Consider the following 19,068-nt stretch of genomic DNA (forward strand, 5'->3'; position numbering starts at 1 on the left):
AAACGGCTTTCATCTCAACACACCAAGTTGGATGTTGCATGAGCAAATAATATGACAGTTTTTAAAGCTTTTAGTCTCACTTCTGTTTTATTCTGAAAATCATGTTTTTATTTTGTTTTGTTACCTCGGCAAAGAATCCCACTAAAAAAACAATGAGTATTTTGGTAAACATATCGGTAATATGCATTAGAGGTACACTGTACGCGTTTGGAAATTTCTCGAAGTCATATATTCTATATCTACATATCCTGCAAAGCTAAAATTTTACCCAATTCAGTCCTTAAAACTATATAACTCCTCATATTTAAGTACCTGGCGTCGTTAGTTCCTTCTGAAAGTACAGGAAGATATAGCATTCAACATGTAAATGACTGACCAATCATTTACAAAGAAGTCATTAAATAAATGGAATAAAACATCGAAACCTAGAGCAGGGTCGGATCGAGCAATGATTTGCGGGTTGGAAAAAATTACCTTTTTTTCTCAAGGAGAATTCATTTTGCCTGTAGATTCCTTATAGACCACCGTTAAATAAATGAGAGGCAAATGATATTCCGCCTATGTTAAATAGTGTTACCCCGTGTAAAGACATGTAGTTATGAAAGAGAGAATTACTCAGGGGGAGGGGGGTCTCCGAAGATATCATTAAACCCTTACCCGCCAATTACCTGTATATGCCATAACCTTTGCGTGACAGCGTATGATTTGCACTTGACTCAAGATGGTAAAATCGTGCATTATATTTTCAGAGATAATGATGTTGATGATCATAGATGACCCCAAAAAACTTCGTCTCCATCCTTCCTAACTATTAACATAACATCGTTTTTCTGACATGGTGTTGCGTATTTTGCCTTTAAGCGAGAGCAAATTGTGCTTACTGACACAGGGTGGTGGCAGTAGATAAGAAATTGAGCCTCTGCTGTCATAAATGTGTAAATTTACCACAAAAGGTCAAAGTATGCAAAGGTAACTTCAACTACAACATAAACACTTACCCAAATTATCGCATTGTGTATGAGCATTCGCGCTGCACTAGTATTTGCAGGCCTAAATAACGGATGGCAGAATTTTCAGCGGTTGACAACCTATACAATAGATTATAAACAAGCTAAAAAAAATTACAACTTGTGTATGCAAACAGGGATGTGTTTGTATTGTATGTGTGAGGTGATGCGTACCCCCTTGCGTATGTCCTTATAAAATTAACGTCAGGGCATTTAGAGTTGAAGACTTCAAGTCCATGATCGCGAATATTTGCAAATATCCACTGCATGACACAAGTTTCGGCAAGTAGTGCTGCAAACTCATCTTTTGACTGTCAAAAATTGACTATCGACTTCTTTGTTTTTAAGTTCGCATTATGTATTTGCTACTGAATGCTTACCATCATGTCCTTTTCATTTCACAGCAAACTAATCAAAGGTACAGAGTAATAGCTTCACATTTTAATTACCACTCTCAAAGTAGAATTAGCTATCGCGAGGAACACAAACATGGCAAGTGGACTACATGTAGAACTGCTTGTGAATCGGCGTAACTAGCTAGTGACATGTGGCGGTTTTCCTCTGCCCAGCCCCTACCTTCCTAGCAGGCACGCGCACACACACGCACACGCGCGCGTTCTTCATTACCTTTCGATGTTTACAATATAAAAATCAGCAGCAGCACTTCATTTATTTTATCCTCTTTATCTTTTATTCGTCTAGCAATTTTAAGAGAGGGTGTATATGCCCTTAAACCCCAGCTTGGCATTGCCAGTTAGCCTCCCTACCCCCCCCGCCCCCCCCCCCCCCTTTCCGCGCCCCGCCCCCTCTTCCGTCTTCGTACAGCGCTAAACCACAGGATAAGTTTTGGGTCACCGAACCTAAATCCGCTGCGGATCACCTAAATGTAATACCGACAGCTCGTGAGCGGCACTGCCAAAACAACTTCTCGAGTAAAACCCCGCATGCCGAAGTCCGGCCCCCATCACCTGAGCGTTGCCGAACCCCAGTGCGTGGCACCGCCAAAACAGGTTAAAGCAAGGAATCAATCATCACGTAAAATAATTTATCAAAGTAGAATGTGTCACTCGTTCGGCTTTCTCAAACAGTTCGTGGATTTACCCTGAAGGCGCGTTAACATATAAGTTGGGTTGACCATTCTCAGGATCATCCTCCCTTACTGGACGTACATGTATGGTGAAGCTTAGCTTACCGTCAGCAGCAAATGTAGTCCCATTGTTCCAGTGCTTGACCAAACCGAGGGTCCGTGTAACTGGGACATCCTGACAGTTTTGGATGCTTACAAATGAAAAGTTTAGTAAGAATAAATTTCATATCAACTATTTTGATCCACTTTTTTGGGAGATTAGGAAAAGTCCTTCAAAATACCTCACTCAACTGAGGGGTAGGCCTACTTTTTTAATTGTTGTAATGTTTCATAACTTATGTGACACCGTACATCGATAACTAAGTTAGAATTTTTAACATCAAGATCTGTTGTATTAACAATGAAAATAGTCGAGTAATGGAAATTAAATTATTATTCGCAGCTCGTTTGAAAAACTTTGCTTTAAACCCTTCTAACGGATACTCTTTTTAATAGCTGCCGGTGCTTTTCTTTAATAAAGTCACCTACCTTTAGTTTCGGGTGCACAACGTGAACTTGACTGACGCCAAATAATTAGACATTTGTCAGTTCTTAGTAATTGTTATCGCTGCTATCGTTGATGTGATATGGCATACCGTGATATCAATTTATAAGTCGTGGTGACAATTGGTATTTTAATACTATTTAGCCGTTTATTTTCACTTCATTGCAAATACTGTCAGGTCAGTTGAGATGTCACTTTAAGTTGTCTAACAATCCGTATGAAAAGAGAAAACATCGAGAATCGAATAGCTTTACCGTGATTGTTTTATTCCCAGTAGATGCTATTTCATAGGGGATAATCAATTTAAATTGCTATTATCATTTTACATTAATCAATTCGGTAGGTCATCCCATGCATTCTATTTTCATATGTCCGTTTTCAATCCAATCTAATTTATATTGTATATTTAATCGAGCTGTTTCTGTATTTATTTTTTCATTTGTGTCTTTGAGAAGGAGATAGGGTAAATATATTATCAGTTTTGTTTAAATATAGCAGTTGTCAGGTATTTCGGTTATGTTTCTCTTTATTTTTCAATTTACGGGAAGGGCAGAAGAAAAATAGAAGCAGTTTGCTGTGAATGCTTTTCTAGAAGTCTAAGGGCGCATACCCAAGGAAGCTATCGTTCTACATAGATCGATCCTACACGCCGGGGTCTCTCGCTTAATGCAATCAGGCTAACAGACAAGCACGCCTCCTCCTGGAGTTAAATAGAATACAGAAAAGCAGGTGATTATACGTGTGCAATGGAAACAAGAGGAGGTGTGTTAATTTGCTAAACTGATTGCATTCAGCAAGAGTCCCCGCGGAGCTGGGTCGATCTGCGTATAAAGAATTGGGAATGAGTCCTAATTATACGAGTTCTGCTGTATTTTCCCGACTGTTCAATACCCAGCTTCAGATGCATGTGCAATAGAATCCTAATAAACGGTGGTTCTACAGGTAGATGTGGGTGGTCACTACCAGTATGTTTGTTTAACCCTCATCCACAAGGAAATGGAACCCTACGTAAACCCTGAAACCGGGCCTCAGAGGCCCGGTGTACCATGAAAATCTGACTCCCCCCCAAAAAAAATTCAAAAATCTAATTTAATTTGAGTAAATGACTTTGATATTGTAGTATGCATAATGGAGGACACATTGGCACTTTTTGTTAGTTTGCAGGTGAAAATTTTCATGAAAAAATAAAAAAAAATTAAAGATTTGTATTTTACCACCCAAGGACTCCCCTATGAAAAAGCTATTTATTTGACATTTGATGACCATTTCACCATCTTTTCTTTGAGGATACTTTATGAGGAATATATTGAAAGTACTTGAAAGTTTAATGGTTAAAAAATTGGGTGAAAAAAATAGTAATAAAAAAAAAAACACATTAAAAAATAAGAAAAATTAAAGATTTATATTCTAACACCCAATGACCCCCCTATGAAAAAGCTATTTATTTGATATTTGATGATCATTCTGACATCTTTTCTTTGAGGATACTTTATGAGGAATATATTGAAAGTACTTGAAAGTTTGATGGTTAAAAAATTGGTGAAAAAAATAATAAAAAAACACATGAGAAATAAGATAAATTAAAGATTTGTATTCTAACACCCAATGACTCCCCTATGAAAAGGCTATCTATTTGATATTTGATGATCATTCTGACATCTTTTCTTTACGGATACTTAATGAAGAATATATTGGAGATATTTGAAAGTTTGAATGGTATAATACTGGGTATGCTATATAAGAAGAATTCAGTAAAAAGGCGATGGGGCCAATTTCCTGAGTTAAAAATGTAGCATTTTGACATGGAAGTGCAAAACCTACAGGTAGTAAGATGAATACTTGTTTTAAAAATATTCACCAAAATTTTCACCACCAAACTTTCAAATAATAACAAAAAGTACATCTCTGTGCAAACTATGTAGAAAACAATGGTATGGTGACTGAATATAAAATAGGTCCTTTTCTTTATGGGAAATCAAATCTCATGGGTATAAAAATGAAGATTTTCATGATTTATTTTTCATTCTTTCACTCACTATTTAATCATCAAACTTTTAAATATTTCCAATATATTTTTCATAAAGTATCCTAATAGAAAAGATGTCAGAATGACCATCAAATATCAAATAAATAGCTTTTTCATAGGGGAGTTATTGGGTGATAAAATGCACATTTTTAATTTTCTATTTTTCATGTTTTTGTTTTAGTTTTTTCACCCAATAGTTTACCATCAAACTTTCAAATATTTCCAGTATAATCTTCATAAAGTAAATTTAAAGGAAAGATGTAGAAATGATCATCCAATATCAAATAAATAGCTTTTTCAAAGGGGAGACAATGGGCGGTTAAGTGCACATTTTTAATTTTCATATTTTTTTTCATGAAAATATTCACCTGCAAACTTAAAAAAAAAAAAAAAGTGCCAAAGTATCTTCCATTTTACATACTACAATATCACAGTCATATACTCAAATAAAATAAGATTTATGAACATTTGTGGAGGGGGAGTCAAATTTTCATGGGGAGTCAGATTTTCATGTTACACCAGTCCCTTGCTCGCTTTACCTCCACCTGGGTGCATGAGTATACACTGTGTATGGAAAATGCGGAAAAACATTTTTTTTTCTCAAAATGGAAAGTTTCGCAAAGGTAGCGCAGTCTATCAGGTATGTAATAATGATAGATTTAAACTGATATCTGCATATCAGGTGACCATGCAAGGTGACCGATTACTCATAAATAATAATTTCTCCAGGTCTTGAATCTTTCACAGGCAGATTTCATTGACCATACTGATAGTCATAGCACACATGATATTGCTTGTGTAAAACATTTTATAGCAAAGCTATTTGAGGTAACATGGACTTATTTATCCCATGTGGAAGTAAAATTATCAAGCGACCGGGCCTCAGAGGCCCGGTTTCCAGGAAATGGGACTAACTTTTGGAAAAGTTAATTTCTACATATGTTGTAAATTATTTCAAAACTAATTATTTATCCATTGATGGGGTATAAGTTGCTTGAGGATTACATGAAAGGAACAGGCTCAAAACCTCATGCTAATGAAGAGAGAGCAAAAGATACATGGGTCCGGGCCTGCGAGGCCCCTGAAAGGTGATTGAGGGTTAAAGTGTCAAAACACTTAAAGGCAACTTAATGCTCTTATTTTGGCAGACAAGTAAATATCCTTGACCCTTACTGTTTGGAAACACCATTGCACGTTTCAGTGGCTGTTATGTGTAATTCTAAGATAGAGGACAAAATGTGTAAATTAGGTGTCCGAACAGAAAAAATCGTCAACTGAGAAAATCAAAAGTTAACTGAAAAAGAATTGAAGAAAGATTGATTTAAATTACACTTTTTGACGTCAACCAAAGTGGTTATATACACATTAAAGAGAACATGTGATATGACAGTTGTTTAATTTTAATATGTTACCCTTTAAATAGAAATAAAGTTTATTATTATTATTATTATTATTATTATTATTATTATTATTATTTGAACAGTGTAAATAGTACTAAAAGAAGGCTTCAAGTAACTCTGGACCCGGGAAATGTGTTCGAGTTACTCGAAGATATTGAATTTCAGCTTTTACCAACAAAATGAACCTTTCCACAATATTTTTTTCGAGACAAAAAGTTATTTGGGTAATGATGATAAAAATATTGATAATAGTAATCGATTTATTATCAGATTAGTTGACACCCATAAAAACTCCCTAAAAATACTACCAAACTACAATGATCAAGACATTTGCTGTAAGGTGAGTTACGCAGGCGTAGTCTGTTACGTTTACATCCCACTGCACATTTTGTATAAAGTCACCCCACACTGTAGCCAAAGTTAATCAATAGTGAGGTTCAACGGTGGTCAAACATACTTATTGTGATTTACAAGTACGACATAAAACAAACAAACAAAACAGAAAAGCAGACCAATATACATTTAATGGTAAAAACCACTCGTGGTTTATCAAGTGTGACGATAAGGAGGAGAACGGCTTACAAGCACACCTGCCCAAAAACGGCGCAGATACTTGAGATGTTACACGGGGCGTTTCAATGCACAATCAAGCTAGTGGTAAAATTGGCACAGCCAACAAACTGGAAAATTGCATTAGTTGTTCCACACAAAGTCGCAATGCACAATCTGGTAATTAGCGCAGCTACGTCACCACTCGCACCTTACTCAGTGATGAAAAGTTGTCTGCTCTACATTGTAAATCAAGGGCAATATTTTGACGTCCAACATTAATTGTATATTGTAGAATATGTATAAGGCCTGACCTTCCTTAAATCATAAAAAATCATATGGTTAAAACACCATGCCAAATGCATTACATTCCCTATAAAGTTATTAAGAATAATCCCTGCCATATGATTTATTTAAAAAAAAAAACGCTTTAAATCGAAGTATATACACGGTATGACAAGAATGTTTTAAAAATAAAAAACATTATGTCTTCCACATCTGTCATCTTTAAATTAAGCAAAATCGGGAGTAAAGAAGCGAGAAGCAGTTCAGTACTCGTTTTCCCTTGCTCGGTTGCCTATACGGGTTTATAATCTAGGCTGGAACTATGTTCATAAAAGCCAGTAATGATAGCATAACTTTGAGCGACAAGGTTATTTTTAATGTGTTTATGGCACTTGCAAAAATGAGTCTAGGTACGATGACAGGCCGCACAGGTGTCCCAGATTAACCGCCGGCAGAGAAGAGACCCCAAGCATAGAACAACACAACCTGTAGATACTGAAAATTTGGCAAAATTTGGCAACTGATCATGATGCTTCATTGGATTTGAGCAGAAATCGAGAGGAATGTCCATTGTCATGCCAAACCCCTAAGTTCAGAACTTGGCCCTTGACACCAGTAACGCACCCCTTAGTCAAGAATCTGAACAAGACATCGTTAGGAAAGTATAATTTATTTTCTACCCTCGTTTTTGTGATTTTATCAACTTGGTTGTTAAGTGCCAGACCTTTTGTTCCCTGGGGTTAGTAGCAAATTTTGCCAGATAACAATGTGACACTAACGGCGCTGTCAATCCAGTTATCAATGCTGTCATCTTTACCGGTATCTACACACACTGGACAATAGAAGTGCCACCCCTACTGAACCAGTACTTTGGGGGAGATAAATGACTGTGGAATGATATGCTCCTGGTATCATTTTAGTAACATCAAATTTCACAAAAAGACCAGCAATACAATTCCATGGTACAGCGATTTTATACTCATTAGTCACATTATAAGTAGACCAGGCATTATAACTATGATTACTCTGATTCAGGGGGTGACACTTCTATTGTCTAGTGTGTGTATATTATACCAGTAGTACGTTTCAGTAAGGAAACAAGCTGTGATGCTTATTATATTTTCATGCAATACTTTAGCATCAACCTATTAATGAAAACTTTGAACCTATAAGTATGCAATAACAGTATAATGATGACCGCTGTTATGATCAAATGATTTTTAGAAGAAATCATAAAAACAGATGATATGTGAAATATAAAATAGATTATTAATGAAAATTATCAAACGCAAACCGAAAAACGTTAGCTAACGGCCAAACTGGACACAGGTCTTCGTCAGACTGATATGAGCAGACGCTGACACTCACTGACCGCTAGGTGGTAGAGCAGCCAGGACCCTTTTATAAAATTCAGGTAGATCGACCACCCTTCCCTTTGTAAGACATGAGTGTCACCATCTGGTCACATCAGTCTGAAGAAGGCGTACATCCAGGTTGGCGGCCGTAAGCTAACGGTATGAAAGTTTTTCGGCTTGTGTTTGATAATTTTCCTTTATGATCCAACTAGCAAGCTACTGAACATTTTTGCCCATAAAATGAGTTAATTTAATTTGGGCTACTTTTGTTATTTCAGTACGTTGACTCGCTATAACATTGCCTTTGTCACCTAGATGACGTCATAGGGGAGGTGGAGCGTGAAAGTGAGATAAATAAATATAGATTACAGACAACTGACCGGGCTATTTAAAGGACGACGTTCGAGCGAAAAGAAAATTAAACTATTTTCATCATCGTTCAAAGAGGCTGCCACCACTGATTAGCAGAGCTTCAAATATTCGAGACAAGAAAAGTAAGAGTTTGTAATTGACTGATAGAGCCCTCGTCCGTCTTTTCAAAGGAAATATGGGAGCCACAGAGTTTTTTCGATGGGATTTTAAGTTTATATGCATTTTACTGGCGACATATTTGAACAGGGCGGCTACCGTACAAGATTCTGGCGATGCTAGTCTGTTCACCCTCCATACAGCCCTGAGAGACGGGGATTACTACGTTCGCTGGAAAGTTAATGGAGAATACATAACGTTTGAGACCACTGCGCGAACTACAGGATACGTGGCCTTGGGATTTTCAACAAATGGCGGTATGGCAGGATCAGACATTATCATTGGATGGGTTAATGATGGCGAAGTCATAATACAGGTAAAAGAATCTATTTTTCTTTATAATTTGTATATGAGAAATACAAGAAAACCCTAATTTTCAGACTGTTCAACCTTTGTAAGGCTGTGTCCCACCTTGCGCAGACGTACGTACTGTATGTCTATCGCATGTGACGGCGATTGCACACACAATTTTGAGCGTATGAAATCACCTTGCTTCCAGCGTACTGTAAGAAAAAAAAACATGCACAAGCAGCGTATGAATGTTTTTGAACGCGCTCAAAACATTTTATCTCCCTCCTGGTGTGCGAACGTACAGCGATGTCTGCCTGCATTCTCGAGAGAAGAGCGCCGGCGTAAATCTAACAAAGCCCTCGCTTTTGTCTGCGTCTGGGCATTTTTTTCTCAAAGTATGCGCTTGGTGTGATTGTATTCTGGACTGGAGGAAGAACTATGGCACACTTTTTTAATGGTGAAAGAGGGCCAAATTTCGTCATCTCCACAGTCGCCAGTCCTTAGTAACAAGTGCTTTAGAAGTTGGTGTCCAACTTTCTGGTACACACATATCACTTGACGATAAGAGAGAAGAAAGACACAAGAAGTTGGATAGCTTAAGGTTTTGATTTTCACCATTCACTTCCCGCAGTAAACATACCCTGCTTTTGACATACCCATATCATGTGCGTAGTAAATAAATTCAACGGTGGGACATTCAATCCGAACAATGGGCTTGTTAATATTTATGTAAATGACAGTCACCTTAGTAAGCATTAAGCATGAATGATACTTTGGTATAAGTCAGTATATTCTTATTTACGATGTCCTTCATACCCTACACAGGATATGCCTCTTCCAAAAGATCCATTTGACATGCACAGCTACATGTACATGTGCTATTTACCCTGATAAGCATTCGTCAGTGAGGAGAATACTTATAGCTTTGCATTATATTAACGAAACCTATGCACCTACTGCTTTCACTTATGCAAATGATGCAGACTACATAGTAAAGGCACTGGCCAGCACAAAGCATGCCTATCTTATCTGATCAGTGTTTGTCTCTTTTTGTCTCAGAAAACAAGACTCAAAATACCTTTGAATCAATAAATTAATATGACAGGCAATGTACGTCATCGCCGTTGTTTATCTTCCACCTGTTACATTGACCGCAGAGAGACCCCAAACGACACTCGTAAAACTATGCTACGCATACATGTATATCCTACTTCTTGTTTGACCATGGATATTTTTAGAAACGGGGGGACATGCAATACAGAATATGCGATGTGCTTTGGGGAGCCTGGGTCTCCCCATCCCTTTAGAGATGGGGATTGGTTAAGACCCCACTGGATAAGTACAAAAATATTAAACATTCAAATTTTAATCTTAATCAAAATAGCAAAATAGCAGGGCGTTCAAGGTTTTCATTCCACCGGAATATTGATAATTATATCAATCGTTTCTTCTTATTGATATTCATTTTAACACATTTTGGTGATTGTGACAGTGCTCTTTGTTTTTACGAAGAATACTACTCATTTTTCTTTTCTTTTTTAAATTCTCTAAGTCTAGTTTAAAATTTACAAAATTAATTGTTTTCAGTGAAAACTTCTAATAGATCAAACAAGGCCGACAAAGCTTTCAAAAACCTCATACAGTTGTGACTTATATATATATATATATATATATATATATATATATATATATATATATATATATATATATATATTTGACTATATAGGATTACCATGCCATCGGTGAAGAGCAACCGTTGCTAGATGAGAGCCAGGACGTGGAGGTATTGGGAGGGACTGACAACGGCACGTTTACCACATTGAGATTTAGACGAAAGCTGGAGACTTGTGACGACAATGACTACACAATTACGGTAATTTTTATGTTCCTTCAGGCGTAGGGTCACAATGATACATACACACACTGGACAATAGAAGTGTCACCCCTACTGAACCATTACTTTGGGGAGATAAATTACTGTGAAATGATATGCTCCTGGTATCATTTTATTAACATCAAATTTCACAAAAAAAAAAAAAAAAAAAAAAAAAAAAACACAAAAAACACAAAAAAAAACGAAAAACACACACACACACACACACACACACACACACACAATGAGAACAAAATATACATTCTACCAAGATATACAGTTTAAAGTCCATATTGCCATATTGGAGGAAGACAGGAATAACATTTGCTGTACATGTACAAGACCAACAATACAATTCCATGGTATAGCGGTTTTATACTCATTAGTCACATTATATGTAGATCAGGTATTATAACCACCCAAGATCTACCTACTTTTATTACTCTGATTTTAGGGGGTGACACTTCTACTGTCCAGTGTGTGTATGTATTAGGCTTCGTTCACATGCAATGTCTATTTTCTATTTTCTATTTTCTATTTTCGGTATGTCTTATGATCACGGTCTGTGCACTGAATATCCCGCCGCGTAATTACTGGCAGCGCGAGCCAGTTACTTATAGTAACTTATAGTAACTGGCTCGCGCTGCCAGTAATTACGCCGCGGGATATTCAGTGCACAGACCGTGATCATAAGACATACCGAAAATAGAAAATAGAAAATAGAAAATAGACATTGCATGTGAACGAAGCCTTATTGTGACCCTACGCCGTTGTCTGGTTAAATCATTGTTTTTACCATACCTTTGAACTCACATGAACTTTCGGTTAGAAAAAAATAGATTCGTATATTTTCTCCGATGATTTTACCGGTTTAGGCTATTTGCATTACATGATGATTAAATTTTACGATAATAGTCACGGTGAAATACATACGCACTGGATACAGCCATTTGCGTGCGTTTATAAGTTTTCCACTTTTAGTGGAATAGTGAATAGTGCTGTGTCGGATGGATATGGACGTTTGTTTTAAGAAAATAAATACGTAGTGCACCAAACATTTGTGTACATTTTTTTTTGTCTTTCAGCTTTATTAAGAATAGCACCGGGCTATGTGCGAATCATTTATTTCTACTGGCGCTAAAGACATAAAACTCACCACAAAAACAATCCATTGCATGAGTGGTTGAAAATCACAAAGCCACAAATATCATAACACTGACCAAGGCTTTTCACACTCACGTGCATAAGTTACCTATGCTGTACCCATTTTGTAGGAGGGAACAGTGCGCTTGTTGTGGGCGTTCCGTGACGGCGATCCAGACCCAGCCATTGGTCCTCAATATCACGTGACAAACCGTGGTGCCAAGAGTGCCTACCTACTGAATCCAGTAAAGAAAGAAGACGTGGAGCCTTTGCCTGATGACACTTATGCCATTGATATAATAAACGATAAGGTATTGACATATGTACAATGCTTCATAGTCTAAGAGGCACAACGAGGGGCGATTGGAATAATTTTATATTCGTTTTTGTTTCATAATGCCTAATACAGGTTCGTGGTTTATAACCATGGCACTACATACATGTAATATTGCTGTACATGAAGCATTTCAGCTTCAACTAGCAAATACCTCAGAGCGTAGACCTCCGCCTAGGCAATTCAATTCTCATAAATCATCCATTAATTAGCTAATCAGTTAATTAATTAACCCAATTCTCATGATAATTAATTTCTATTTTTCAAATTAGTCTAAACTTATAATGTATGGTTCAAGGTATGATCTCTCTTTCAGGTTCATATACAGAATAAAACTGATACCACGTACTGGTGCCAGGGATTCAAGTTACCAGAATTTAATGGAATACACCATTTGATAAGGGTAAGAAAAAACAAAATTTTTTTGTCATTTCAGGGTTAATGTAAATGAGAAATATGCGTGCAAGCATGTGTGTGTGGCTGGTGTGTGCGTGCGTGCTTACTTTTGGATACATTCTGCCCTTAATTTGGCTGTGATAGCTTTTTTACAAGTAGTACGCGTTTGGTTGGTTTCCTTAAAGTCGCGTTTTTTCCCCTCGATGACGACGACACAGTCACAGCGGCAGTCTGGAGTGACGTACTTGTATGCAGGAATTCGAATAACATGAAAAGCGATATCTTTTGTGATACGAGGCTCGCAGCTGGGGGATACTGTATTTAAGCTTTTGCTCGTAATATTTATATTAAAAAATTTTTGCTCCGCGGACTGACAGATTCATTTTTCTTTAGTGTCTAGATTTTTTCTTAGCCCCTGTATCATTCCTTATTCGACCAGAAATGAAAAAAAAAAAAAAAACTGTAAATGTTAATCTGCTTTCAGATAGAGCCTATCATTCAACCGGGGCACGAAGCTTTGATCCACCACATTAACGTTTATGGCTGTTTTCACGATCTCAACCAAACGGACTTGCATTTAAAGGGAGGTGTCTGTAACACAGACAACATGCCGGATGATTTCAAACAATGCAAAGTTTTAATAATGGGATGGGCGTTCGGTGGAGAGGTACGTACAAGTTCTATTTTATATTCAAATATATGCCCTGATTTTCATAGGAGACCGTACGGTACTCTTTCGGAACTCAAGGTGAAAGAAAGTACGGTAAGCCTAGTAACAATTTCATTGAACATTCGTCTGTAAAAATGCTTATGTGTGTGAACTGCAAAAAAGGAGCCACTTCACTTCCAGATCGAGGTTCCTTTTGATCTCAGTGTGTGCTTTTCATGTACGCTTTCGCTTTTTATCTATTTTCTCCCCTTTTTAACAGTGCTTAACACTATTTCAATATTTCTGGCAGGCTCACTCGTTCCCTCCTCACGTAGGCTTTCCGCTTGGAGGTCCTGACGACCCACAATTTGTGAAATTAGAAGTGCATTACGATAACCCGACTCTGCGCGGTGGTAAGTACCGGTCCGGTAAATAAAAAAGCCTTTTTGGCTACTACTTAAAGTAATTATTATGTTTTTGTGTTCCCTTTTTTCTTACGAAGGTATGTGCATTTAGTTTCTTTTAGATATCGTCATAAACCTCGTTTTCAAAAATTCAAACCATATGATCAAATTAGAGGGGTTTTAATGCATACATACATGCATACATGTGCTATAGAGTTACATACAAGTTATTAGCCGCAAGAAAATTAAATAAGGGTCTAAAACATAAAAAAGGTCAAATGAAACGAATAATTGATAATGATTACTTTTTTACATTACGAAAGTAAATAATTCGAAAAAAATGATTGAAAATGTCTAAAAATTAAGAAGATTAATTCATTCAATTTCAGATTACGTGGATTCTTCTGGTCTACGTTTTATCATGACACCACGACGTCGCCAGTATGATGCTGGTATTCTTCTGACCGGTGTTAGTATCACTCGTGGATTTTTCTTCATCCCGCCACACTTCGAGAGTTTTTATGCATCTGGACAATGCTCCTCGGCTTCTATGTCAGAGGTTTGTCGTTTTTTTCTTTTTTCACCTTAGGTTGACATTTTTTCTTTTTACCCCATCATTGCCTATTTGCCCAGTCAATAATCACGATCTTACTTTGACAAACGGTAGAACTAGAGGCTTTTTTTCCATATTTCTAAATCCCGAAACGATACTGAAAGCGAAAGCACACTTAAAATGTTATTTGCTTTGACGTCAAGTTATCCTTACTTGGAGCTGATATTACTAATATAATTTTCGTAGGCGATGGCGTCCCAGCCGGATGGTATAAAGGTATTTGCTGTATGTCTCCACACACATCTGACCGGAACTGGTGTATGGTTACGTCACATCCGGGATGGCGTTGAGTTGCCAAACATAATCGCCGATGATCACTACGACTTCAACTACCAAGGGCTGCACTATTTAAACAAAGAAGTGACAGTGCTTCCCGTTCGTATATTTTTGCTTATTTGTTTCTTTATTATTTTATATAGATGCTTCGACAATTTATTGTCCATACAGCTACGATGATAATATAAGCTTATAGTCTATTGGAGTCTTCAAATTTTGCAAATTTTAGTTTCCGTTACTATATTTTGCGTTATTATATTAACTTGCATGTGGAGTTAACAAGATATCAAAGACTTAGAAAATCGAAGTTCTTTGCTTGAAGGTGTTAGATTTTTTTACAATGTTTACCGTGTAAAATACCCGGTACTGACCCTTTAACATACTTCTGTTGGTTTCAGAATGACACCTTGGTTTCCACCTGTCGACACAAAACTACAGACCGCAACAACATAACATGGGTAAGTTGTCGGTTTCATTCGGATGATTGGGTTCATTTATTATCAGTAGTATTTTTCGCTTATTTTGTACTGCAATGTACTAAAACTATGGAAAAAAAATAACTGTCATTAATTTTGCCCGGAAACCTTGTGGAAGAAAATGAAAAATGATGATGACCAAGCTTAATCCATACATTTCTACCCATTTTCTCAAAACTTAAATAGATTTTTTGCGATAAATTGTATTTTTGAATGCATATTGCAAAGTGTTTAAGGCAAATATATTATCTGAAACACAACACGACGAGCGGCATAATTGAAAGACAATCAGACACAATTAAATATTACGACGTAAGTTAAGTTTTTGATTTTTATTTATTTATTTATTGAAGGGCGGATACAAAATAAGAGAGGAGATGTGCTTCACTTTCCCACTGTATTATCCTCGGATTCCAAAGTGGCAAAATTGCGTGAGCATGCCGTCTCAGATCGACCAGATTAAGATAGTCCCTGATGTAAAGTTCACGTAAGTTTATTACAGTAGAGCTATTGTCACATAATAGAGCCATAACACGGCACCCCAACCATGGTTTAGTATTCGGCATGACAAAATTTCTCCTAAAACCTAATTATGGCACATTCCAAGCTGCTTTATACTAGTAACTACAACTAATGAAGAACCGCTTGCGTCTTTGGCCTCTGTGCAACACACATACTTTACATGTGGTGAAGCGCGGTCTGTTACCAAGACATATGGTGCAATGGTTTAGATGTCCTATTGTATTAGACAGAATATAAACAAATGCGAGTGAAAAAAACTATGTGGTTTTTATGAAATTTTTGTCATAAAAACTGAATGTACGTTTTCTTTTTTTCTTTTTTTTTTTTTTTTTTTTTTTTTATAATTGTCCTTTCTCTGTGAGGATACAAAAGATCCATAGACAATTTAACGCGGAACATGTACATAACTGCAATAGAAGAGTTCCGACTTCATTTTCAAGTCAATTCAATGCAATATATGCGAATGCATCTGAACAAAGCAGAGGTCCAGTGAATCAGACCTTATTGTTACCATTGCCAGCAGTGTCACTTCAAGTTAACTGTCATTTTGTTCTTTTGAAGGCCACTTCGAAACATTTACGTCAACATATCAGAGCCAAAAGAGTTTGGTGGCGATCAGTTCCTTAATGCCATGGAAAACGGCGTGGATTGGACGAATCCTATAACACGTGAGATGTTTCAACAAATTGCGAGAAACGCCACGCAAATAGAAATATCAAATGGAACGGTAATTTCACTTTTATATCAGGCATTATAACCATTCATGAATTTTTCTAAGTATTTACCTGATTTTGACGCCGAATTTAAATGACCTTAAAATATGAAGCATGAGGAGTTGTTTTTTTATGGTCCAGTATGCATATTTCGAAAAATATTTTATTAGTTTAGTGAAGTAAGTCATTCGTTGTGTCTTCGGTAATACCAAAAAGAAAGGATCGAAACGCTAAACCGACAGTCTACATTTAAGTTTATTGCATGTTTTTTCACTAAAAATAGGATGCTTTTATGCATGGAAGAACAAATTACACATTGCCAAAACTTATATATTTTTATGCTGCATTTTCCAATTTGCGTAGTCTCCTTTTCGAACTGCCAGTTACAGTTCACCTGTGGGATTCGTGCAACCTCTATATCATCATCGATATACATAAACGAATTATCAAATGGTATTTTTAGAAAACGACAATTTGGTTTTAATTTTCTACAAAAATTAACGAAAATAACATGTTGCGCATACGTCACAATGTACGTATTAGTTCGAGCTTTGCTTATAAGCATAAAGAAATAATATTTAGTAGCCATTTATTGTGTTTTATTGTATTTCAGGTTCGAATCGTTCCAGCCTACAAGATAACCACGCCATATAAGCCACCGCAAAAGAACTGTCCTGTCACCAGTCAGACCACGAGCAGTGCACCAAGTTTCTCTTGTTTGTCGTGGATTGTACATTTAGCTTCGGCACTCCTGTTTTCATTTAAGTTTCTAGAATATTAAAAACATCACTTTTATTCTATTACTGAATTTTAAAACAGAATTTTAATGCTAAACAGCTCTCTTATCTATACCGGTACATAGAGAAAGGTTTTAAATGCGTGAAAGGGCTCTAAAATATGTTATGAAATCTCCACGTCACATGATGAACAAGAGACGACATTCAAATCCTTTACAACTCTCGAAATTTATAAATAATTTATTACCATCCCTCTCTTTGTCATATTTAATTTCGTTTTAAAGCATCGCATGCTTTGTCAGTATTGTATTTCTATACGGCTTTTATGTACGGATAGTGTAAATATACGATGTACTGCTGACAGTACGCAGATCACTCAGGTTGGGGCGGGGCAGAGGTCGCAAGGCAAATGAGCCCGATCCAGACAATACACGAGTAGTCTAGAGTATTTTTTATAATGGTAGTAATTGAAAACCATGAATAGTTAAGAACGGGGACTGGTATTAAGTTAATAGGCACGTCCTCATAATGTACGATAACTAAGCAGAGGCATGTAGAGTAGACGGGAAGAACACCGAAACTCCGTAAGAGATTGAATAGAATAGAGAGAAAATGGAGATAGTGGGAAAAAATAAAGAGTATGAAACAAGAAAGAAGAAAGTTTTGTAATTTCTACTTTGCGTAACAACTAACACAAAAGTCAATACCATCGTCACTCTCTGCACGAGTGGTTATTTTAACGCAAAACATCGTAGTCCGTTTGTTGACATATACGGCGTCTGAAGGCAATATGTACAGATAATGATTTTTTCTGACATTTTAAACAGTAAGACAAATGACAGTTCCGTATACTTTCTTTACAATATCTTGTGGAATACCTAATGTAATTTATGAAGTGTATTTTTGCAATTTCCTTTAACTATTTCTTTGAAAAGGGGCAAGGGCTGGTTATGCCTTCGCGTGTTCGAGATACGTACATGTCACTCTCTTTTGTGTCCCTTGGTATGTTACATTTTTGTAGCTGATCTTTACAAAATAAAAAACATTTCGCAGTGCATAAGTTAAATGCGAACTGCATGCAAGTGCAGACTTGCTTGAGTAAGCAATTTTGTTTTCAACTGAATTTCGATATCATTCAATTAAATTATGTTTCAAAATCATGCAGAATCTTTAAATTTTGTTTTGCCCTTTGTTCCTGAAATAAAAAGATCTGCTACACTTATATCCACACTTTCTATTTGGCCTGATATATGTATCCCAAAAGATGAGCAACACCTCTCTCGAACGACTGAAAGGTAGTGTTTACATGATTTAACCGCCAAAAATGAATTTTCCTCGGGAGGAAAAAGCAATGTGCACTTATTAACGAATCATATCTTTACCCGTTTCTGCGCTTGGATTCGTTGATACATTCTTTTATTTGATGGGTTTTATGTTAGACTTTAAAGTCTGAATTAAGAAAGATTAGTAGCCTTTCTAGGTATGTACTAGTAACCATCCGAAAGGTCTTTAGGAAAGAATGCCATGACCACAGGTGTGCCTCGCTCCGGCTGAGAGGGCACCTTTTCAGGCTTTACTAAAAGCACCTTCAGTGAGACATAAATAAACTATTGTGGAGATTGTAAAAATGAAAAAAAGCAAAAGAATTTTGTTAAACATAATGACAAACTGAACTTATAAAAATCACGACAGCACAAGTAGTGCGATTTACATAGGACCCTGTTGGAAAATGTCATTCTCTCTAAGACATAAATTAATATTAATAATTACAGAAAGAATCTAATCTGTGAGTTCCAATCAGAATATTGAGCCAGTAGCTCCATGGATTGGGTATATAAACAAACCAATATAAATGAACTA

The 19,068-nt window shown here is 36.6% G+C and overlaps 1 protein-coding gene across 4 annotated transcripts; it reads left to right on the forward strand.

Annotated features, from left to right (window-relative positions):
- The first annotated feature begins 8,257 nt into the window (after positions 1-8,257).
- LOC106160535 (DBH-like monooxygenase protein 1) lies at positions 8,258-18,430 on the forward strand. Of its 4 annotated transcripts, XM_013537159.2 has the most exons (13): positions 8,259-8,412; positions 8,532-9,097; positions 10,799-10,945; positions 12,220-12,399; positions 12,739-12,825; positions 13,303-13,485; positions 13,778-13,880; positions 14,261-14,430; positions 14,671-14,859; positions 15,159-15,218; positions 15,590-15,723; positions 16,320-16,485; positions 17,085-18,430. In XM_013537159.2, the coding sequence occupies exons 2-13, from the start codon at positions 8,801-8,803 to the stop codon at positions 17,250-17,252; spliced, it is 1,884 nt and encodes a 627-aa protein (XP_013392613.2). In that variant the 5' UTR covers positions 8,259-8,412; positions 8,532-8,800; the 3' UTR covers positions 17,253-18,430. The 4 variants fall into 4 exon arrangements, with proteins under 4 accessions (XP_086868353.1, XP_086868351.1, XP_086868352.1 ...); XM_087012227.1 differs by lacking the exon at positions 16,320-16,485 and having other exon boundaries at positions 8,258-8,412; XM_087012225.1 differs by lacking the exon at positions 10,799-10,945 and having other exon boundaries at positions 8,258-8,412.
- The last annotated feature ends 638 nt before the right edge of the window (positions 18,431-19,068 follow it).

Source organism: Lingula anatina, chromosome 4 (assembly GCF_051362555.1).
Source record: "Lingula anatina isolate TDL-2025a chromosome 4, LinAna3.0, whole genome shotgun sequence".
NCBI lineage: Eukaryota > Metazoa > Brachiopoda > Lingulata > Lingulida > Lingulidae > Lingula > Lingula anatina.

Bases quoted from the DNA above. Each gene is read 5' to 3' on its own strand.
- LOC106160535 (XM_013537159.2), top strand. From the start codon at position 8,801: ATGGGAGCCACAGAGTTTTTTCGATGGGATTTTAAGTTTATATGCATT. The intron at 13,486-13,777 runs GTACGTACAAGT...TATTTCTGGCAG, and splicing joins GATGGGCGTTCGGTGGAGAG to GCTCACTCGTTCCCTCCTCA. The intron at 14,860-15,158 runs GTTCGTATATTT...TGTTGGTTTCAG, and splicing joins AAGAAGTGACAGTGCTTCCC to AATGACACCTTGGTTTCCAC.